Below are 22,061 nucleotides of genomic sequence, written 5' to 3'. Positions count from 1 at the left end.
CATTTCTGAGTCTGTAGCTTTTGAGGGGGGGGCAAGGTTGAGGCTGAGGGTGTGGGTTTGACCAGCTGCCACTTTACTCGTTTAAAAGCCATGATGTCTCACTCGCAGGGGTGGGCCAAATTCTCTGGGCGGACACACAAAGATAGGGGAGGTAACCTTGCTCCTTATGACCTCATAAGGGGCAAGATTCCAGATTGGCCCATCTGAGCTTTCATTTTCTCAAAGGCAGAGCAGGATACCCGGGGCTCGGTTTACACCTATCACCATTTCTAGCCACTGGGGGACCTGGGGCGGGCTGGGGGAACTCATAGTAATGTTAAAAAAAAAGTGAAATTCAAAGGTGTGATTGTATTTTGATTGAAGCAACTCCCTTCCTTGTGTTTATTCCTTGCACTTGTTAGGGTGTGTCCTCAGAGAAAGGCACCTTGACGAGTTTCCAGTCACGGCTAACAAGTGTGTTCATGTTATGAATGTCTCACAGGCGGAGGCGAGGCTTGCAGCAAAGAGGGCAGCTCGGGCTGAGGCCAGGGATATTCGAATGAGGGAACTTGAACGGCAGCAGAAAGAGGTATATAACACAATGGAACTGACTGGCAAAGATGCACTGGAACCATTATTCAACCCATCAAGCGAGCTACTGCCCCTTAACTGCTGCTCTCAGCACAGATCAACTGGAGATTGAACATGGAAAATGGCCTGCTTTTCCCCTTGATTTATTTTTTATTTGTTGGTTTTACTACATTAACTGACTGAGGGTTCGCAAGCTGCTCATCTGAGCTGTCAGATTAGTCTGACATTTCATACACAACGAACATAATATACCCACAGAAAGAAAAATGAAAGTGCTGCATGTCCACAGATGAAACCAAAAGTTCTATTCCTGAAGTGAATGTCACCCAGTTCTTACGTTTCAGCAGTTTTAAGTGAAGTATGATTGTATGTTTTTCCTGGCACTTCCTCCCTCTGTCCAGCGTTCTTACCAGTCATCCAGCAGCAGTAGCAACAGAAAATGGGGACAGATCCACCAGTGGATGGTAGGCGAGCGCAAGAGAGTGTTGTAGCCTCTCACTCCACTAACAGCCTGTTGTGTGGGATTGAACCCCAGTCAAGCCTGACCATTGAGCTACACATTGACTCACAGACTACACTGTACCTCACTGTGGAAATATGCCTCAGCAGGGTATTTGCTTTGGAGACACCGTAATCTGTGGCTGTGTGTATTCATAGAGCAAGCATTGGCCTATGACTTTATTTAGGGTTGTTGAGACTGCATGCAAGGAGTTGGTTTGGATTTTAGTTAGTTACTTCTCCAACTTCCAGCTACATCAGAAAGGACAAATGCTTTTGAATGATAATGGTTGAAAATTAAACCATGTAAACCTATTCTGATAGAACCTCTAAATACAATCATGAACCTGAAAATGAGCATAATATGAGCACTGTAAAAGAACAGATGAGACAAAAATGTGCAATATATTAGCTGTTTTTGTATATCATTAATCTTGCTGCTGTGCTTAAAGAGGATAACATTTGCAAATGTTTATAACATCTGTCTGGTTATAAACATGCTGACAGAAGTTGTTTTGCATGGTTTGGGCTTTTCATTAGCAACTGTTGAGCGTTGCAGTGACCTTACTCACCCCTGGGATTGAGCCTCTCTACTTTCACTCTATAATCTTTTCCAACTTTCCTTCCTTACTCCAGGCTGACTCAGAAAAAGCCAGAGGCTCTAGTAGTAGTATATCCAGCAGCCGTCATCGCCGGGTCTGTATCTCCCCCACACACTTCCTCTTTGTCTGCCTGTATTTCCTTTCTACCTTCTCCTTTACTCCTGCAGTTCATCTCTCATCACCCATGTTCCTCTCTGTCTGCTTTTCTGCTGTGACTCCATGTTTCCACATCAACAGGGGCTGGATGATGATGTCATGTCAGTCCGCAGCTACAGGGTGCGTAAAACAAAATAAATCCCTGCCAGTTTTATTGGAACCCTGCTCTCGTTGGGGCACACAGATTTGTGAAAGCCATTGTTCGTGTTAGGAACGCAAATGAATGCATTTGGGTTAAATACGTTTTTGTAGTTTGGTTGTGTTCATTTGCGTCATGGCATAAAATAGTTGCCAAAGTAAAGATTTCTTCTAACGTTTGCTTTTGTTTGTGTTTTATTTGAAGTCTACCTCATCATCAGCAATACGTGACCTGGGGTCTAAGAGTCGATCCAGTTCCCGTAGAAAAGATACGTTGGTGTGTTGTGTGTGCATGTGTGTGTGTGTGTGTGTGTGTGTGTGTGTGTGTGTGTGTGTGTGTGTGTGTGTGTGTGTGTGTGTGTGTGTGTGTGTGTGTGTGTGTGTGTGTGTGTGTGTGCGTGCGTGAGAGCATAATGTCTATTTGTATGGAGTTTGGCAACTCCATTGAGAACTGTACCTGGATTCTTAGCATGTAACCAGAGTTCAGGTCTGCTTAACTTTATTGTGCTCTGCAGATCAGAGATAACCAACAGTTTTCGGATTTAAAATTTTCCTGGTGTTTTCACTTTCCTTCAGTCTGTCTCATCTACTCCTGCTCCACTTATTCCCTTTTCATATCTGAGATTGACATAATGACAGATTAGGTTATATCTGAAAGGAGACATAGCCTTGAGGGGAATGTTGGAGACATCACTTTCTTTTTTACATTGCATTTCACCCTGTGTTATTCTTGAATGTGTTGCTGTGCGATTCTGATGGACTGACACACAAATTTCAGCTTTTAAAGTTTTGGACATTTGTACCTTGACAAGATGTTTAGTGCAGTAATCACCTAGAAGCTGTCCTAATATACCATCAACCCAGAGAAACTCAAAGCTGTTTTCTACAGGATTACATAGGCTCCTTATGTCTACATTTGTAGCAAAAAGAAATTATGTTGACTACTCAACATCACAAAGCTACCGTAATGGGCCAAGAGCCACTGACAGATGTTTTTTGTTCCTTCGCTGTGGCCTTGGAATGGTTTGCTTGATCCATTGTGTTGGATTATTTGTTGCCTGTTGAACAACTAAACTAGTGTGAGTGGGATAGCTAACAGCCTCTCTGAGGTTTGATCTTCTGCTGATCGTAATTCTTGTGACTCCTGTTCCCTCTTCAGTCTGACGGCCTCTCCACTAGCTCCACCCTCAAGACCTCCCGCTCCACTGTATGTATCTATGTGATGATCGCCTGTTTATCACTGCTTCTACGCTCTTGCCTCTCGCCCTTTTATCTCATTTTTGCTTTTCTTTACTTAAATATGTTGTTGGGGGGCTGAACAGAGTTCTGTGTACAATGACCTGCATGGCCATAAAAGGGCTTCATCCAGCTCCGCGAAGAAGGACCTGCTGGTCAGTGCACTCCTTTTAAATGTTGTTTAGAGTGTCTCTTCTGCAGCCTCAAGCATGAAGGCAGTGTAGTTATATTGGCTTGCGGTGGTCATTTACTATAGATTTACTTTACCCCCTGATAAGATTGACTATATTACCTTGTGAAGGGTCACACATGTTGACCAAGCCATGTTGAATGTGTCTAAAATTAGACATTAGTCTGACACTTGAGGATGAAATGTGTTGTTTGTTTAAGGTCACATTATGTTACCACTCTTCTAGACTGGACTTTACCACGATCAAAGGAACTACACCAGCCTAACGAAGACCAAACCATTGCCTCCTTCCTCCACAGCCACCTATCAGCCTCGGGTTGGTCCCCCAGACAGTGCTGTCCAACTTTCAACACTTTTATACACAGACGGAGGCAGTATATTCCTATCTGCATGGTCTAGTTTATTGGACATTGATATCCCTAACAAACCTTGTTCTATAACTACAATATGACATATGCCATAAAAGCATCAAAGCGAGAATCCAAAGCTTGACTTTTAGATTGAGATCTCTCTCCACTGTAAAACCGTTCTTATGATCATTTGAATTTATGTAAATGACTTGCTCACCGACAAAAGTGGTGCTCCTCTGCCAGTGTTAAAACAGTGGGCAGGGACAGTATCACTTCTCCTCTCAGCACTTTTCCCCCTAAATGTTCTAGTGTCAGCAAAAGCATTCATCCTGTTTCCACTTTCTGCAGCTCTGTAGTCTCAGTCCACATCACATTCCCGCTATATATTTCCTCTGTCCTCCAAACTGACATTTCCCTGCTCCCCTCCTCTCTGACAGGCCACCACTTCCTCATCCTCCACCACTGGCACAGGGCTGCCTCGCAGCTACAGCATGGTCAGTTTCTGTCCACTGAGTGGCCAGCAACGCTCTGCATGCCTCTAGTTACCTTAGGAAGTAGACATTCCCTCTCTTGTGGCCACATACATCTGATAGGATCCTGCTTATATTTAGCCCCAGGACACTCTGAGCACGTGGTGGCTGGAGAGTTGTGCTTCAGTCAGATAAGACAGAAGTTTGCATGAAGCCAAAACTTTTGTTGTAGAGCTCTGATACAAATAGACTACTTAATGTTGGAAGTAGAGTGTTTCTGGTAATCATATGGCCCAGAGAAAATGAGTCTACTCAACCTACCTAGCTAGTGTGTCAAAGATTCATGCTCCCTCTTCTGTTTTGCTAAGCCCTGTGTTGTTTCCCACGTGCGCCCTCAGGCCTCTATTTGCGACGACACCAGTCTTTACGGCTCTGGGAACAGTTCGAGAGCTGTAAGTCTCCTGAATGTTTGTCAAACAGCGTTTGCGCAATGTCGCCACCACGGCAGCTAACTGTTGTGCCTCTGGCCTGACGTCTGTCGTCATGTTGATCCCCTGTCCTCCTCCCATCCGCAGCCCTCTGAATATAGCTGGTACTCCTCTGTAGCCAGCTCCACCCGCAGTAGCCCTGTGGTGAGCACCTTAAAACCACCGCCACCCTGCATGATGTCAGCTAACACCACGGAAGATGACCACTATTAACAAGCATCCCCTCACCCCCTCTCAGCACCAGGCCCCCCTCCTCCTAGGGAAAATGTTGATCACCCTTACCAAACTGGCTACAGTTAATTTTAGGGAGCAGCCTGGTTGACTGACATTAAAGTGTGTGAATTAAGGATTTCTTCTGCAGTGCTGCTGTGAAGGCATATTAGATGTCACAGCAAGGTTGTCTTATCTTACTTAGCTCCAGATGTTTGAAATCATTGTCCTAATTGCATGAATTAGCATTACGTATACTGGCATAGTCAGTGGAGTAATCCAGTAATCTGTTTAATACAGAGACGGCTACTGCTGTTTGAGTAAGGAGTGTGCGTGTCTCAGATAAAGCCTTGGGCATGCAGCCATCCTACTTTACTTTGGCTCCTCATCTTGTGTTGTGTGTGTGTGTGTGTGTGTGTGTGTGTGTGTGTGTCTGTTCGTCGTGTTTATACGTGTGTGCGTATTCCTCTCAGTCTTCTTCAGATGATGACACTGTCAGCAGCGTGTCCCAGGAACGCTTCGGCCGAGGCCGCAGGGACAGTGTGGTGAGCTGTAGGGACCGGGCTGTGCAAAGTCTAGACTGATGCTGTTTTATCACAGTAGTTGATCTAATAATCTGAGTTTTTCAGCTTTTTTATTGTATTGTATAGCATAGTACATTTTAAATGTCTTCACCTTGAACAGTGATCTCCTCTGTCATTGCTTTCCTTCTGTCCCTTTTTACTTGGCCCTCTGTTATTCTTTATTTCTCTGCCTCTATCTCCCTATCTTCTTCATCGTGTGTGTGTGTGTGTGTGTGTGTGTGTGTGTGTGTGTGTGTGTGTGTGTGTGTGGTGGGTGTTGTGTGTGTGTGTGTGGGTGTGTGTGTGTGTGTGTGGTGGTGTGTGTGTGTGTGTGTTGGTGTGTTTGGTGTGGTGTGTGTGTAGCATCCGGGGGGGGGGGGGGCCGACTTCTCGGACATTAGTGAGTCGGCTGCTGATTATTTCAGCCGCACCAGCCGAAGAGGCAGCATTGTGTCTGACCTCGATGATTTGAGCATTCCAGACCTGGACGCTGTAAGTGGCTAAGCTAAGTTCACAGTGGGCAGAAAAGTGCCGTGCAACCCCAATGCATGATTAAAAATAACATTTGGTTTTTCTAAGTCAACTTTTTTTCTTTCTTTTTTTACTAATAAGTATGGTGGTATAAGTTCAGTTGACGTGGATGTGACTGCAGTGGGCAAAATACTCTTTGATGTAGTAGTGTGACTCACTCAGTGTTTTATTTGCTTTCACTTGTTTGGTTGTCAGTCTGTACACATGCAGCACTTATCTCAGACTCCTATTAACTCCTGGACTAACTCCCTGATTTGCAGATGAGGAAACGGCGCCGAGCATGACAACCCAGGACGGGTGTTCTCAAAATGGTCTTTACCTCTTTTCATAATATGTCTTCTCTTTCTTTTAGCTGGATGAAAAATGTGACAAGCAGTATACAGACTTTAGTCGGGTGAGTGCACCATTATTCTCACACTTGGCTGTTAGGCAGCTGCCAGGTAACCACAACACACCAGCCGAGAAGCATCGTCTGACTTTTATACACAGCATGTGGAGATGGGGAGCTAGTTTGTCAAGTTTATAAAACGCATGACGATGACAAGTCCTTCCTCGGGAGGTTTTTAATTGGGCGGATCACTTAAGAGCCCTGCTGTGATCAGATGACGGTGTTGTATAACGTGTTGAGGTGTTCTTTGTTTTTGATGTGTTTCTGACTGGAGTTTTGTGGTTACTTTTGTGTTCTCAGCCATCTTCCCGATGTGCCACCCCAGGCCTGTCAGCAGCCACGTTGGCGTCGCTGGGTGGCACCTCGTCACGAAGGGGCAGCACAGACACGGGTAGCATCTACGACCCCGACACCAGTCTGAGTGAACTAAGGGTAAGGTGTACAAATCACCGTGTCACCCTACTGTACGTGTGACTGATTAAACTGCCGAAAAAAGCTAGCAGAATTATACAATTGTATATTTTAAATTTGGATGTTCATCATCACATAATCATAGATCTTAAATGCTAATCTACATATTCTGTGTCTGAGCAGTTTATCTATACATCTGTTCCTTCTGCATATGAACGTCCTCCAGCATTTCCTCTGCTGTGCCTTCCCTGCTGTTCTAAGTGTCTGCTTTCTCTCTGGATGTGACATGTGTCCTGTGAAGCTGTTACTTATATTTCGGTGCGCTGGTCATGCGTATGCCAGCTGGATTGTTTTTAAAATGGCAGCACGGGTGCTTTGTTATCTCTACTTGATACCCCCACCCTCTGATGCCCCAGTTCACCCCAACCATTCCTTCCGTCTGCTCTACAGGATATCTATGAACTTAAGGACCAGATTCAGGATGTAGAAGGGCGGTACATGCAAGGGCTTAAAGAGCTAAAGGTAGAGGGGCTTGAGCTCACAGCATGCCTTCTCTTGTTTTCTGGGGAGCAGTATGGCATCACTAACCCCTCTGCCCCCCCACTCATACCCCTCTGCACCCCCTCCTGTAGCTCCTAACACCACAGCCATGTATTTGCGTGCTCCCAGTGTGAATTGCGTAATAAATCCTTCTTATGCATGATCTTCCCTGAAATCCTGTTTTGATCCAACTCACTGGTTGTGGCCTGAAATGAAGACACTCCCACTATTGAGCTGGGTTCAAAGTTTAAAGAAGAGTAAAAATGCTCCACCTGCTGACAGATAACAGTCACGCTTTCAATTTTAAAGTTTGACTTCCAGCCAGCCTTCATCGCCACAGTGTTGGATGGCCTTCTGGCTGACGTCTGACGCTTAGAAAGGACACTGTATGTTTTATTGATAATAAGAGTAGTTTACTAACAAACCTGACTCCTGGATTGTGCTTGTCAGAGTTTGATACAGCTGATGCACTGTAGCTAGATCACTTTCCTTCTAGTTTTTTGGTTGTTCCCTTGTAGTTCTCTCTCTTTCAGATCCCTTTTCACACGATGTCCTTGTTTCACTCCTGATTCAACCCATTCTATTTATTGCGTGGTCAATGGCACCACAAACATTAGTCCCAAATGTTTTGTTAAAAATGGAGAACTGCCACAAAAGGTGGTATGCCTTTACTTAATCATACATTTAGAAATCAAAATAGACGTGTGTAGTATGTTTGGCCTACGTGTGTTATACAAGAGAGCCCACCGGGTGCATGTAGGTGAGCTGTGCTTGAAACCAGTTTACGCTGTTAACATGCTCCCACACTTATCAGGAGTCCCTTGCAGAGGTGGAGGAGAAGTACAAGAAAGCCATGGTATCGAACGCACAGCTGGACAACGACAAAGGCAACCTTATCTATCAAGTGGACACGCTAAAGGACGTCATCGAGGAGATGGAGGAACAAAGGGCCGAGATGAGGAGGGAGCTGGAAGACAAGTCGAAGGTGAAGTAGCTGTTGGTCAAAGAGAGGTTCTGAAGCTTAAATCCCTTTCATGTACAGTATGTAAAGTGATAGCATATTTATATCAAAAGGGTTGTGGCTGAACTATTCTGTGTGTGGTTTCAGGAACTAGAAAGGCAAAAGCACACGTGTACAGTCCTGCAGCATAAACAAGAAGAACTGAAAGAGGGACTCCGCCAGAGAGATGAGCTCATAGAGGTAAAAGGCCGCTCTCGCATTAGGAAATCAAACTGTTTTTGCCAGCGTGACACCATCAGACTGCTATTCTGTCAACTATTCAGAAGGTGTTAGAGCCTCTGTGCAGGCTGCAGAGGAGGCTCTGTTCTGCTGGAACTTGATAAGGATTGATTGACACTGGCCTGCCTCTAGGTTATCTCTGTCCCTTCTTTCATTCCTTTCTCAACATTATCTCCTCAAATGAGGCTCGTCTCACCCTGTTTCACCTGTTCCTAGCTCCTATTTTGTATCTCCATGTGTTTCATGTGCCTTTTCACCTCTTTTGTCTTTGTTCCAATCAATTTTTCCTTTTCTGTTCTTATCCTGTTCGGTGTTGTCTTGTTACTGCTCAACGCCGCTCCAGGAGAGCCAGCGAATGCAGACTAAGTTAGACGCCCTCACCAGAGAGGTGTTTGACCTGCAGGAAACGATAAACTGGAAGGACAAAAAGATTGGGGTAGGAGGTCCCACGGGGGTGCTCTGACAGAACATGAGAGGCCATAGATGGTTGTGCTTTGCAGCCTTTAGACATACAGTAATGCCCACCCACCTTTTTGGCCTCTCATGCTGTCTCTGCATGAAGGAGACCCTTAGGCATTAGCACATACCTGGACCCCTCCACATTTCCAGTTTGGAATTTTGCATGTCGAGATAACAGGGTTTTTGGTTTGGATCCCGTGACCTCAGCTAACAATGGAAGGGCACTGGCATTGTGTTAAAGCCTGCAGTGTGAAATTAAAATAGTATTTTAGGATAAGGATTTAGGATTGTCATGTTAACTAATGTGATCCATATTTTCTGGCATGACGTGCACGTTCAACTCATTTGTTAGTTTCTTAGTGATGAAAGCATCATACTTGTATGTAGTTTTCACAACGTGCTAAGTCAAAAAGATCTTCCTCCTTACAGACTCTGGATCTTTAGTCCCTGTGCTCTACCACACCTCTTCCTCATCTGTGTATTGTTTGTTTTCTTTGTCCTTTATTGTTGGCTTGATGTGCACAGTGCATGCTTGTGCATGTAAGTTGTCTTGCTATAGCATGTGGTGTTGCATGTCTGTCCAGAGTCGATCCAACTTCTCCTCTGCCTCTTCTTTTCTCTCTTGTCCTTTTTCTCGTCTGTGTGGCCAGGCCCTAGAGAGGCAGAAAGAGTACTTTGATTGCATTAGGAATGAGAGGGACGAGCTCAGAGACGAGCTTGCTGACATCAAGGGGAAGGCCCAAGCAGGAGAGGTAGGTCTTCTGAAAGTCCCAGCAGAGAGAAACTAGATAGAAAGGAATGAGTTGCTGGCACTAAAGTACCTTTTTATACTTTTCCTTTTGGTTGGAACTAAGCCAGTTAATGCTATCAAACCTGTAAAAAAATCTTCTGCCTCTTTGTTTTTCTTTCCATTTAATTTTCTTGAGAACTTTGTTACTATTTTCTGGTTATCGATAACTCATTTGGTACAGGGTAATCCGTACTTGACCATGACTACAGTGTGCTATGTGAAATGACTGGTGGATTTGTGGTTTATAGAGGGTATGAGCATAATGTCACTGCACGTACTGCAGAGGTCACCACGGTAACTTCCCACTGTGGCAAACACACAATAGTCAGCATCTGCTATTGTGCATTCTCATGTGTGTCAAAGAGCTGTCATATATATATATATATATATATATATATATATATATATATATATTAATAATTAATATAATAATAATATATATATATATATATGTTGTATATATATATTATTATAATATATGTGGTATAGTATATATATATATATGTGTGTATATATATATATATATATGATGTGTAGATATAGATATTATATGTGTATATATATATATTATATATCGGTGTATATATATAATATATATATGTGTATATATATATTATGTGTTATATATATTATGTGGTAATATATATATATATGTGTTATATAATATATATATATGTGTATTATTATTATGTGTATATATATATATTATTATATGGTATATATATAATATATATATGTTTATATATATTATATTTATATAATATATAGTGTGTCTATATATATATTATATTTATATATTATATATATATATATTGTATATATAATATATGTAAATTAATAAAAGTATTCTCATATCAGGGACCCTAATGCTGGCTACATTTCTTTTAGAGTTGCACCCGTCTGGAATTTCAGGGCCAATAACTGTAACAAATACCAATTCCATAACCAAAAATATGACTGGTTGTAATTAGGATCAGCCATTCCTACAGTTAGTGATAGCTTTAGCTCATTCATAACAATTTACTGTTGGCATAACAAGCACTTTGTATCGTGCAAAGCCACACGGCTGTGGGTTAATAGAACAGGGTGGTCGAAGAAGTCCCATTTCTGCAAGATCATGTTCTGCTTGGTCAACAGATATTGTGTGTGGGTTGTGTGTGGGTGGTGGTGGGTGTGTGTGTGTGTGTGTGTGTGTGTGTGTGTGTGTGTGTGTGTGGTGTGTGTGGTGTGTGTGTGTGTGTGTGTGTGTTGTGTGTGTGTGTGTGTGTGTGTGTGTGTGTGTGTTGTGTGTGTGTGTGTGTGTGTGTGTGTGGTGGTGTTGTGTGTGTGGTGTGTGGGTGTGTGTGGGTGTGTGTGGTGTTATAAGTGTATAGTGTTAAGTGTGAGTGTGTGTGTGTATAAGTGTAAGTGTGTGTGTAGTGTGGTGTGTGGTGTGTGTGTGTGTGTGTGGTGTGTGTGTGTGTGTGTGTGTGTGTGTGTGTGTGTGTGTGTGTGTGTGTGTGGTGTGTGTGTGTGGGTGTGTGTGTGTGTGTGTGTTGGTGTATAAGGTAAAGTGGAGTGTGTGTGTGTATAGGTGTAAGTGTGGGTGTGTAAGTGTGTGTGTGTGTGTGTGTGTAAGCGTGTGTAAGCAAAGCTCATCCTCCCCGCCCTCATGCAAACAGAGACCGGCTCGGGGAGAGGAGAAACGCTGAGAGGCAAAGATCTCCACCCAGAGCTGTCTCTGTCGCCGCAGTGCTCCACATTATCGGACGTAGTGATTGACTGAAATTCAATTATTGGAACAAGATGTATATCGTGCTTCTCTACATTTTAACATCCAGGGGCCATTAACTGTTCAGAACGTCATACAGATCACTGTCATTTACAATGGCGTTTCCTTTTCCAAGATTTTTCTTTTCCGTTGATTTAAACGGCCAACTGTTGGTCTGTGGAGTCTTTCATTGGTGGCGAGGGGTGTGGTAGATAAAAAGGTGGCATCAGTACTGTACCCGAGCCAGTCCTCAGTAATGTGTGTTCTGTGTACCACAGAAACATGGGCTGGTCATCATCCCAGACGGCGGCACACCAAATGGGGATGTCAACCATGAGCCTCTGTCCTCAGGGATCACTGTGGTCTCCCAGGAGGCCGCTCAGGTGCTGGAGTCTGCAGGAGAAGGCCCGTTGGGTGAGTCAGGATATCACTTCTCCACGTGGAGGCTAGATAACCTGATCCGACGAGCACCAAAGCTGTGATAAGAAAAAAGAACTGACAGTCACATTTGAGTGTATTTTAGCACGCCAGCCTGCTGAACACTCCACTTTGTCCAGTCGGCATCTTCTGCGTGCTACGCTAAATTGCATCCGCTTAATGTATCTTCCATCTGTTATGTAGATGTCAGGCTACGGAAATTGGCAGAGGAGAAAGATGAACTGTTGGCTCAGATCAGGAAGCTGAAGAATCAGCTGGAGGAGGAGAGACAGAAGCACTCGAAGACAGACAGTGCATACACAGAAGGGGAGAGGATGGAGAACGGGACGGACCTGCACGTCATTGAGATGCAGAGTGAGTTGGCCTTATCATCATGTTTCGGCACACAGGTCCTTTGAACACTTTTTGGTATGTTAAAACTCACTGGTTTCTGTTTTGTTTTCTCTGTAGGAGATGCCAACAGACTGATTAGTGAATACAAATTCAAGCTTTCTAAAGCAGAACAGGAAATAGGTACAATGGAACAAAATGTAAGTAAAAAAAGAAATGTCTTGTCAAACTAAATAGTTGTGCACACATGAAATTATAGAAACATGATATATAAAACGTATGTTTAAGGGCTCCAAGTCACCAAATAGTTGTTATTGGTGTCCGTTTTCCAGATTAACAGACTTGAAGGACAAGTGTCCAGGTACAAGGCATCAGCAGATAACTCGGAGAAAGTAGAAGACGAACTTAAAGCAGAGAAACGGAGACTTCAAAGAGAGGTGCAGACACACACCCTTAGTAAGATGAAACAGGGAATGTAGAAGGCTGAATGTAACGTCTCCCCTCTGTTCTCCCCCCCCCCACACACACACAGCTTCGCACAGCTCTGGATAAGAACGAGGAAATGGAGATGACCAACAACCACCTAGTAAAGCGCCTTGAGAAGATGAAGGCCAACAGGAACGCCCTTCTGTCCCAGCAGTGAGGCAAGGCAGCGTCACTACAGAAGCCCTTAAACTCGCACCTCAGACCTCTGACTGCCATATTGCGTCTGGAGCACATTTCCATTTTTAGCTGTAACACTTTAAGATTTGTAGCTAACCAAAAAACACTTACAAAAATGTGTAGCGCAGGCAGCAAACTGAATTGTCCTTTTTTCTTCTTTTTTTTTTCAAACGGAAGCGTTGTCGGGCAAGCCGCCGGTGTTTTGGGAGGAATGACTCAGAAACTTAACTAATAAAACTAAAGTTGCTGGGAGATACATCTGAGGACATTTTTCGAGTCACTACTTACTTTTTCAGAGCTTTGTACTACATCATGTTATCCATGAGATTTGATCTCTCTGGCTGGGTGCTCGGCTGTTCTTTGGTTTTGGTTTTTTTTGATTTTTTTTTTTCGTTGATAAGTTGCATGAATGAGTATAATGATGCTTTTGAACTATTCAACCCTCACGGCTGCTCCGGCCCCGCACCTTCCCGGCTTCCCCTCACACAGCCAAGTGCCTTTTCACACTAGGAGACTGGGGGTCCGCACCGCTCAATGAAACAGTGATCCTTTTAACAGGTACAGAATGATTTATTTAAAAAGGTGACGTCAATATTTGAAAATATGTTGAACCAACTGTCTGCTGCGGTTTCATTGAAATTTTTTCAAATATTTAAAAGATTTCTTGAAAATAAATGTAATTTACAGAACTGTGTATACAATCTGAATATTTTCTTTTTCATGGTGCAGTTATTAGATATAGATATTTTCTACTTTTTTTGTGTGTCTGTTATTTTCAATATAATTAGTATACATACGTAGTTAAATTATATGACTGGAATGAAGATAGAAGAAAAGTTGCTAAGCATACAATAAGTCATGGAAATAAGGCAAATAGGTGTTGCAAACTTGTAATTGTATGCTTGTAATATGTATTTGGAAACATAGTTGCAGTGTTAATTTCCTCCACATGTCTCAGACGGACAGGGAAAATGGAGCTGGGATCAAAGTCGAGCACGTTTAGACCCAAATCCTTTTTTCCTGGCTGTGTGTTCCAGGTCTTACTCTTAGGAAAGTATGTGTAGCCTTGGCACATCTAAATAGGCTGTTCAGGACCAGGACTTCCTGTGACCTCATGAAATATGGCTTCTCAAAAAGACATCCATCTGCAGTTTCATACAAAGTATTTATTTACAGAACAAATGTTACATCAAGTTTAAAACAGCAGCATGTGTTTTAGATTTAGCACCTCTCAAACACTTTATAGAGATCGGGTAAGTTGGCGATCTGCAGCACAGTGCCGTCCTCGCTGAAGCTCTTCGGGGGACTGAAGAGGGTCCGCAGAGCTTTGAAGATGACGTGCTCAACTTTCCAACGCCATGAGTTCACCTCAGCATCCTGGAAAAATACCACTACACTCATCAGTATTTTGTCAATGTTAAGCAAAGGACGTTTAAAAAGTGTGTAGTGCTGGAGTACTTGTTTTAAACTTGAATAGGGTGTTCCTTCACACCTGCTCCTCTCCTGCCTCGGCCTCCAGGATGTACCGCTTCCTGACGGAGTAGAACATGCTGCACTCCTTACTGAAGTCTCTGAAGCACTCCTTTTCACTGTCCCAGTTCACCTGCACAACACGGCCAAGAAGAGCGTTCAGATAACACTTTCCAGAATCTCATCCTAAACGAGGACAGAGCTACGAGAGGTTCACCTCGGTGGCCAGGCGCAGGATGAACATGGGGAGACCCTCCATCCCCGGGGTGTACTTGTCGAGCAGCAACGGCAGCCCTGTTAGATTTCCTTCCTACAATTCACATGGCTTAGTTTTACAGCATGAGTAATAACGGACCGTCATGTTTTGTTAACCCTTGTGTTGTCTTCCCGTCAAAATTGAAAATCAATTTTGTCAAATCTTTTTATCAATTGTTTTTAACTTTTTTTAACACTACGTGACCCAAACTTAACTTTAGTATTAGTTATTTTTGGAATTTATGGTCAACAAACCTCATTTATAGGAAATTATACCTAATGTTTGAGTTAGAAAAGCAGAAATTAGGAATTATATAGACTAAAATTAAAGGAAAGTATGTTGATAGATAATTACAGACTGGAATATGTCAACCTTTTTTACTCCATACTATTTCAAAGCAATTTAAAAAAAAAATTAAATTACATAAATTGAATAAGACCCTCCAAAATTAATGAAAGTAGAGATTTGCACTTGCCAAATAACGTTGTGTGGAATCAATTGTTATTTTGGGTAATTACAATTGGGAAGTTAAAAAGAACAGGTCAATTTGACCCGAGGACAACAGGAGGGTTAAAAGACACAGCCAAATTAAACTCTGTGGTCTATAGAGATTTATTTGACAAACCCCTCCCTGTTCCAACTGACCTGGTCTATCTCCAGGGAGAAGTAGTCCCCCAGCATCTCAGTCTTATTCTTCAGGAAGTCCACTATGTACTGAGCCAGGCCATCTTTAGGACCGTCCTCTTTGGTCCAGCCGCTCTCCTCAGAGTCCAGAGCCAACATGGCCAGGTCATAAAGTGGAGCCGGTGTCTGAATGCAGATTAAATCATCCATGAAACCAATCATAACCTGTATAGTCTATACTAATCCTTCACAAGCTAAGACTTTTACTCACTGATAGTCTTAGTACACCAAAGTTCCCAAAGTCGTAGATGAGGATTTGGTAGAAAAGCTCCTGGCTGCAACAGAAACAAAAGAGTGAAATGCATGCTGGATTAACGGAACAGAATTTTGTGTGTGTGTGTGCGTGTGCGTGTGCGTGTGCGTGTGCGTGTGTGTGTGTGTGTGTGTGTGGCTCTGACCTGAGTTTGGTGGTGTTGAGCAGGTACAGCTTGGTGTGGTGTTGTACCAGAGTCCACTGAGGGTTGACGCAGCCCACAAACGAGTGGTCCTGCAGCATTTCTTGAAGACCTGGGGGAAATACGTGCACACTTAAAAGAAGGAAACTGTCGATGTGTGGAGGAACAACTACACGGAAGTCATGCAAGATGACAAGAAGTGGCATGAAACTAGTTCTGGAGATGGGTTTATCCGGAGGAGATGGTGGTAGACGTGGTTTACCTTTGTGTGTGTTCTCAGTGATCTCAGCTCTGAGCTCTTTGATGCTGGTCAGCTTTACAGCTCGTCTCTTGGGCGTGGCTGCGGCCGTCAGGTCCTCGTCTTCCTCCACCTGCTGCTGCTCTTTCCTGGGTCGCTTCCTGGCTCAAACACAACCACACAAACTTCTGTCACACCTGCCGCATACTCTGCATGTTTACAGACTCTTGTACTCTCGTCTGGACAATAAATCCCACCTGCTTACAGACACGCCATACTGTAGGACTTAATCACACACGTAATGGATGGCAAATACTTTTTTGTCCCGCCATAATAAAAAAGCAACCAGTATTTGACAAGTTATTAAAGCTGCGTGAAATATGTTTTCAGCCACATGGGGGCAGAGGAAATCCACAAACGTTGCCGTGTGATTATTTTATGAAGTTGTAGGGACTCAGTTAGCAAAGAACTACCAATGCCCACATCGAGCAGACACAGAGCAATATGAGCATTCATTTGGAGTTTCTGGCCGTCTGATCAGTGGGACTCCAACATTTACTATGACAACATTTTATGCTATGGCTGTTTTTGGTTTCTACCAACTACTGACAAAAGAATTTTGGGTCTTAAGCTGCTGGATGTCTTTCCTTTACCTAAGCAGGTAGTGAACACTGGATTCATCAAAACCTTTTGTTGCAAAAGAAATTAGATTAAAGAGAGTAGTGAGACTTAAGAGTACTTTTACTTGCCAAAACTACACTAATTACCTAAAATAAGGGCAACAAAAAAGGCTTGTGTGGGTTCATCATTGTAAGCGACACCTTTAAAAAAAGATTTATGGAAAATACTGATAGGTAGAGCTTTAAAAACAGATCCTTTTTTATCTATCACATCAGCAGCAGGTGAACACAATGTGACATTTGCACCGATTGGCCCAGAGGAAGATGACGTCATCGTGAGTGATGACACACGTGTGTTGTTGCTTTGTTCTACCTGCTCTGCTGCCGGCTAATGTTCAGATTTATTACAGGATTACTCATACATCAAGACCTGTCCTGATATGACTTGGAAAAATGCTATCTGGATTAATCATGATTGTGCTGATGGAGTCCGTAATCTTCTGCTGAGCACACATAATGACTCGCCCTAATGTACCACCAACGTGATTGGTCTTTTCACCTTTGAACGCTGTTATCCTCTTCATCGCCTTTTGGCACCTCTGCTTCTTGCTCTGCCAGGGCCTCCATCATGTCTGCATCATCGGGCTCCTCCATCGCTGCGCTGCCAGGCCGGGCCGTTGCGGTCGCAGCCGCCCTGCTGCTGGGGCCGGCTGGTTCCGGATCAGGGGGCGGCTTCTCTCTGGGCTGGAGGAAGGCGTCCAGCTTCTGCGCGCGACAATCGGTCCTCACCATCTGATGTGCGTAGATTCGCTCGCTTGGCTCTGCCGCGGTGCTGGAGGACTTGACGTCACTGCCACCTGAGACCGACAGCCCTGGCAGCAACGTCTGCAAAAAATAAAATAAAACAGTGGATCTGTCACTTTTAGTGTCTGTAGAAGTGACGGATGATCTCTGGGAGGAGTGAAAACATGCTGCTGCAATAAAAGACAGTTCAGATTAATTCGGTGACACTGCCAGCATATTTGACGCGCTAGTGATCCAGTCATATCATACCTGAGTGAAATATGTGCGCGAGGAGTTGGAGCCCAGGAGTTTGCTCTCCACGTGCTTCTGAATGCTCTCGACGACGCTGTCTTCGTGTAAGAAATGCACCTCGTGTTTCGTGGGATGGACGTTGACGTCCACGTTCTGCGGAGCGATCTCCAAGCTGTGGGGATTAGAAAGCGCCAGTGAACATCAAATGGATTTAACCATAACAGAATGCGTTAAAGGAAACGTTGAGTTACCTGAGGTATAGAAAAGGGTGTGTGTTCTTGGGAAGGTACGCGGCATAAACTGTCTCGATTGCTTTTTTCAAAGCGCTGGACTCCACCAGACGATCTGAGACATCACAGATCACAATCTCCATTTAACAACAGTGCTAATGAGATGAAATCATCTTCACCAGGCAGAGAGACGCATTTCCAGTAACTTTTCTGTGATACCTACGGTTGATGAAAAGGACCAGAATGCATTTCTTGACCGAGTAGTTAGCGTTGGAGATGTAGCCTTTCATCTTATAAGCGAGCTTCGGATCCTCGCAGCCAACTTCGATCAGCTCCCTGGGAACATAGAACAGAGCCGCTCATGCAGTCGGCGTTAAGGTGATAAGAGGTCACGTAACTGCAGAGTGCATCAAAGCATAGCTCTTTTCTTTTTTGGTTTATTAATACCTGCTGACTGCATTGCCAAAAACTCCTCGAATATTATCCACTACAGATGCGTTGGGTAGAGTCCTCACATCTGCCACCGTCTCACCTTGCTGGAAAAACAGACCACAGATGATGTTGAATACCTAAAGAGCTTTTGTCAGTGCATTCACAAACAAACAGATATGCATACAAAGAAATGAAAAAGTAAGCACATCTTACCTTTTTGACAGAAAACCCTTTTCCTGAATTGTGTATGGCGTACCTTCAAAATAACATTTACATGTGAGTAATCCAAACACCATGATCTCCATCTAAACAGCAGGAATCACACAACACGATGAGTAAAGCCGAGATGACAGACCTGCTGACAACTTCTACAATCCTGGAGTACTCATCCGCGGGGCTCTTTAAAGCTTTCCTCCTGGTGGACACATTATAGAAGAGGTCCTCCACCTGCATGCAGGGGGAGCAAACGACTGTAGGTTTCTCAGCATCCATATATACTTTATGCTGTAGTAGCGGATCCATGAACTCACAAGAATCTGTGTTCCCTGGTTGCCAGCGCATGGTTTGGGGGGGCCTTTTAGTTTGCCGTCGCTGTAGCTGGCTCTGCGGAGAACCAATACATCACAAGAGCTCTGCCATCCTTGCCATTATAATGTACAGTACATGTAAGCTTCAAGGAGGCAAGAGACGAGATGAGTGAACCATGAATAAACTGTTAGCATACCTGTAGGCGCACTTAGCATCAGCTGTCTTGGTTGTTATGGTGACATGGGCAACATGGCTCACGCTAGCAAGAGCCTGCAAACAAGAAAACAGACAATAAATGGGACAGAATAGAATATATGTTCATATTTAATAGCCTGAATGTGGATATTGCTCCTGAGCTCTACCTCTCCTCTGAATCCATAGGTTGCAATAGCTGAGAGGTCCTCAAAAGTCTGGAGTTTACTGGTGGTGAACCTCTCGCAAACTATTTCCATATCTTCTCTCTGCCTCGGAAATTAAACAGACAAAGAAAAGACAGTTACAGTGACGCAGAGTTCTTTTGAGTCCCACTTACCAACACACACACACATACACACACACACACACACACACACACACACACACACACACACACACACACACACACACACACAGTCGGGGGAAACCAAACACTTCATGTGACATAATGGGGACAGAGAGGCCAGACTTTATTATGGCGTTTTTCCACTGCATGGTATCTACTCAACTCTACTCTATCTTTGGTTTTCCTTTTCAAAAAACAGTCCCTGGTACCTGCTAACAGGTGCTTTTTATAGTACCACCTCAGTTAAGGTTCCAAACGAGCTGAGACGATACCAAAAGGTGACGTGAAACACTGCAGACTACTGATTGGTCGGAGAGAATGTTACTATTCCCTGGGTCATCATTGCTACTTATAGAGGGGGGTGTCTTGTGTCACTGCTAGATTTAAGTCAGTGCAGATTTGAGTTGTGCATGCATCACATTTTGCCACAGGTAGCCTACAAGATGCTGACGAGAAACTTCTGTGATGTCAAAACAGTAAAAACGGACCTACTTAACAAAGTTTGTTCACTGCTGGCTACAAGTTAGCATCAAACACAACAAAGGCTGTCAGTTGAATAGTGTTTGAGCCAAAGTTAGCAATAAATCAATCATAGATAGCTACAAAGCTTTTGAAAGGATTTCCATCTTTGGTTATTGTTTGTAATGACAAAGGTTTATTATTTAATGGATTTCACAAATCTCAGTGTGACATGTCATGCCATAAACCAACTTACTGGAGTTACATCCTAAACAAACCCACGTATGAGGCGGTACTAATCTGCAATGGAAGGAGGAGGACGGGGCCCCGCGGCCGAGCCGAGTGGAGTGGAGCGGGTACCATTAATGGAAAAGGGCCATTAGTCTAGATACTAGGGAGGGCACCAACAACACCTTTATTAAGGTTCGTTTCTGTTATGTTTTAACTTTTTGGTATTCATGGAATGGCATAAATTTCAATTTGACAACCACCTCCAGCAGGGCTGGGGCTTCACCCCGCTCCCCCCCGAGGACGTCCCTGTCACCCACCCTGATGCCAGTGCCGTTGTCCTGAATCTGAAGGAGCTTCAGTCCGCCGTCTTTTACCGTCACCTGAATGTTGGTAGACTTGGCATCCAAACTGAAACATTTTAAAATACAAATTACAAGTATTATAAGCCACGTTTCATTGAAACAAGTGGAATTATCCAGTCGGTTCGCAATGTCACATAACTGTGGTTACTAACCTAGCTAGCTTTGTTACAGGTGTTGATAAGCGGCTATGCCATGTAAACAGTGGTAGCGCCTGCCATATTTTATCTCTGTTATTGGTGGCACTGTGGGTTATTCAAGCCACTAGTCAAACACCTAACATTAAGCTAGCGCACATTATTAAAACTGTATTATGAAGTTAGCTAGTTAGTCAGTTACCAGTTTTCAATCATTTCTTTGACGGCGTTGGCAGGACGCTGGATAACTTCTCCTGCAGCTATCCGATTGACAACAGTCTCGTCGAGCCTCCGGATAACTCCTGCCATTTTTACAGTGCTGCTGAATACGTCTCAGGGTAATTAAGCAGCAGTCAATAGCTGTAAATACACTCACACATGGATACAAATGTATGTATTTAAGCTTGGATTTAGCATTCTACAAGTAACAGCGTGAGTGGAATCAGAGAGGGGAGAAAAGGAAGAGCTCTCACTCTAATTTGAAATGCCAAAGCACAGTGAAAGTCATCTCATTCGCTCAGTTTTCCTTACGGGTTTGGGTGTTATTGAGAAGGTTAAATTGATTTACTTCTCAACACAAAAAAGCTTTATCATTTTATGCAAAGTGTGGCTGTTGATAAAACGATGTTGTTGCAGCTTACTTTTCTCACAGGTGATTCATCTTCTTAATCATACACAATCTTTGATGACATTGCGCGGGGAGAAAATGTGGGGGCGGGCCTGCGTCCTGCAGGTGAACGTCATTCGTCGGAAATCTTCTTCTCTGGTAAATATGTTTGGAACGTTGTAGCTTTGAAATATGCACAGCGCCTCGTAACGATGGATTACAATAACAATGCTTTTTCACTGAAACACATTTTCTTTTCACGTCATACCACACCGTTTGCCAAAATGCAAAAAGAAGAAAAGGAACATATTTCTTTGTAGACAATACAGTGTATATAATACAGTATATTTCAGTTACATTTCAACTTGCAATTTCTGCTGTAGCATAGGTAAGGTAAGCACATCAAAATATATATTTAGCCTATTTTGGATGTTTTTATTGCCTCTTATTTTTTATTCTATTACATTTGTGTTTTATATTTGATGTTTTTTTCCTTTCATGCTTCTTAGTTTTATTATTCTCTATTTAACTATATTTAATATGTCCCTTACATTTACTGTTTTACTATTGTTTTTCTTTTCAGCATTAGCATTTCAAACATTGTATGTATAACTGGTGTGACAATAAACAACTTGAATCTTTAATTATAATATGTTTAATAACTCATTAGTTTAACGTTTACCACTGAAATTTCTTTTTGAACTCTCAGTACTAATAATACACAGATACATGTGTGTGTGTGTCATCCAACTCTGGAGTGTGGCTACGTACAGTGGTGTGAAAAAGTGTTTGCCGCATGTTTGTCACACTTAAGTGTTTCGGAACATC

At 43.2% G+C, this 22,061-nt stretch overlaps 2 protein-coding genes across 20 annotated transcripts in view; one reads left to right on the top strand and one right to left on the bottom strand.

Moving 5' to 3' along the window:
* Positions 1-13,700, top strand: part of lrrfip2 (leucine rich repeat (in FLII) interacting protein 2) — a 21,337-nt gene extending 7,637 nt beyond the window's left edge. For 3 of the 19 annotated variants that reach the window (XM_032522528.1, XM_032522530.1, XM_032522529.1), the window contains exons 3-26: positions 482-568; positions 972-1,034; positions 1,705-1,764; positions 1,908-1,946; positions 2,170-2,241; positions 3,124-3,171; positions 3,287-3,355; positions 3,617-3,706; positions 4,178-4,234; positions 4,609-4,662; positions 4,786-4,842; positions 5,382-5,453; positions 6,355-6,396; positions 6,691-6,822; positions 7,252-7,323; positions 8,156-8,326; positions 8,450-8,542; positions 8,925-9,017; positions 9,691-9,792; positions 11,859-11,994; positions 12,202-12,372; positions 12,469-12,548; positions 12,681-12,785; positions 12,881-13,700. In XM_032522528.1, coding sequence (XP_032378419.1) covers positions 482-568; positions 972-1,034; positions 1,705-1,764; positions 1,908-1,946; positions 2,170-2,241; positions 3,124-3,171; positions 3,287-3,355; positions 3,617-3,706; positions 4,178-4,234; positions 4,609-4,662; positions 4,786-4,842; positions 5,382-5,453; positions 6,355-6,396; positions 6,691-6,822; positions 7,252-7,323; positions 8,156-8,326; positions 8,450-8,542; positions 8,925-9,017; positions 9,691-9,792; positions 11,859-11,994; positions 12,202-12,372; positions 12,469-12,548; positions 12,681-12,785; positions 12,881-12,991 — 2,076 coding nt within the window. In that variant the 3' untranslated portion in view covers positions 12,992-13,700. The remainder of the gene's footprint in view (positions 1-481; positions 569-971; positions 1,035-1,704; positions 1,765-1,907; positions 1,947-2,169; positions 2,242-3,123; positions 3,172-3,286; positions 3,356-3,616; positions 3,707-4,177; positions 4,235-4,608; positions 4,663-4,785; positions 4,843-5,381; positions 5,454-6,354; positions 6,397-6,690; positions 6,823-7,251; positions 7,324-8,155; positions 8,327-8,449; positions 8,543-8,924; positions 9,018-9,690; positions 9,793-11,858; positions 11,995-12,201; positions 12,373-12,468; positions 12,549-12,680; positions 12,786-12,880) is intronic. The other 16 variants (XM_032522533.1, XM_032522532.1, XM_032522531.1 and 13 more) reach the window with 16 other exon arrangements.
* A 324-nt stretch (positions 13,701-14,024) lies between these two features.
* Positions 14,025-21,334, bottom strand: mlh1 (mutL homolog 1, colon cancer, nonpolyposis type 2 (E. coli)). The gene is made up of 19 exons (XM_032522526.1): positions 20,829-21,334; positions 20,448-20,538; positions 19,262-19,360; positions 19,096-19,169; positions 18,902-18,974; positions 18,727-18,818; positions 18,585-18,627; positions 18,387-18,475; positions 18,163-18,275; positions 17,961-18,054; positions 17,728-17,881; positions 17,234-17,559; positions 16,079-16,215; positions 15,820-15,928; positions 15,633-15,696; positions 15,383-15,547; positions 14,699-14,791; positions 14,504-14,614; positions 14,025-14,388 (listed from the first exon to the last, which is right to left on the bottom strand). Exons 1-19 carry the CDS (start codon positions 20,933-20,935, stop codon positions 14,233-14,235), a joined length of 2,190 nt encoding a protein of 729 aa, XP_032378417.1. The 5' UTR covers positions 20,936-21,334; the 3' UTR covers positions 14,025-14,232.
* Positions 21,335-22,061: the final 727 nt, after the last annotated feature.

This window comes from Etheostoma spectabile, chromosome 8, assembly GCF_008692095.1.
Source record: "Etheostoma spectabile isolate EspeVRDwgs_2016 chromosome 8, UIUC_Espe_1.0, whole genome shotgun sequence".
In the NCBI taxonomy this organism is placed as follows: domain Eukaryota; kingdom Metazoa; phylum Chordata; class Actinopteri; order Perciformes; family Percidae; genus Etheostoma; species Etheostoma spectabile.
This window is presented reverse-complemented; position numbering and strand designations above follow the sequence as displayed.

Bases quoted from the DNA above. Each gene is read 5' to 3' on its own strand.
- mlh1 (XM_032522526.1), bottom strand. From the start codon at position 20,935: ATGGCAGGAGTTATCCGGAGGCTCGACGAGACTGTTGTCAATCGGATA. The intron at 20,539-20,828 runs GTAACTGACTAA...AAAATGTTTCAG, and splicing joins AAAGAAATGATTGAAAACTG to TTTGGATGCCAAGTCTACCA. The intron at 16,216-17,233 runs GTGAAAAGACCA...TGTTTGAGCCAG, and splicing joins GAGGATAACAGCGTTCAAAG to GAAGCGACCCAGGAAAGAGC.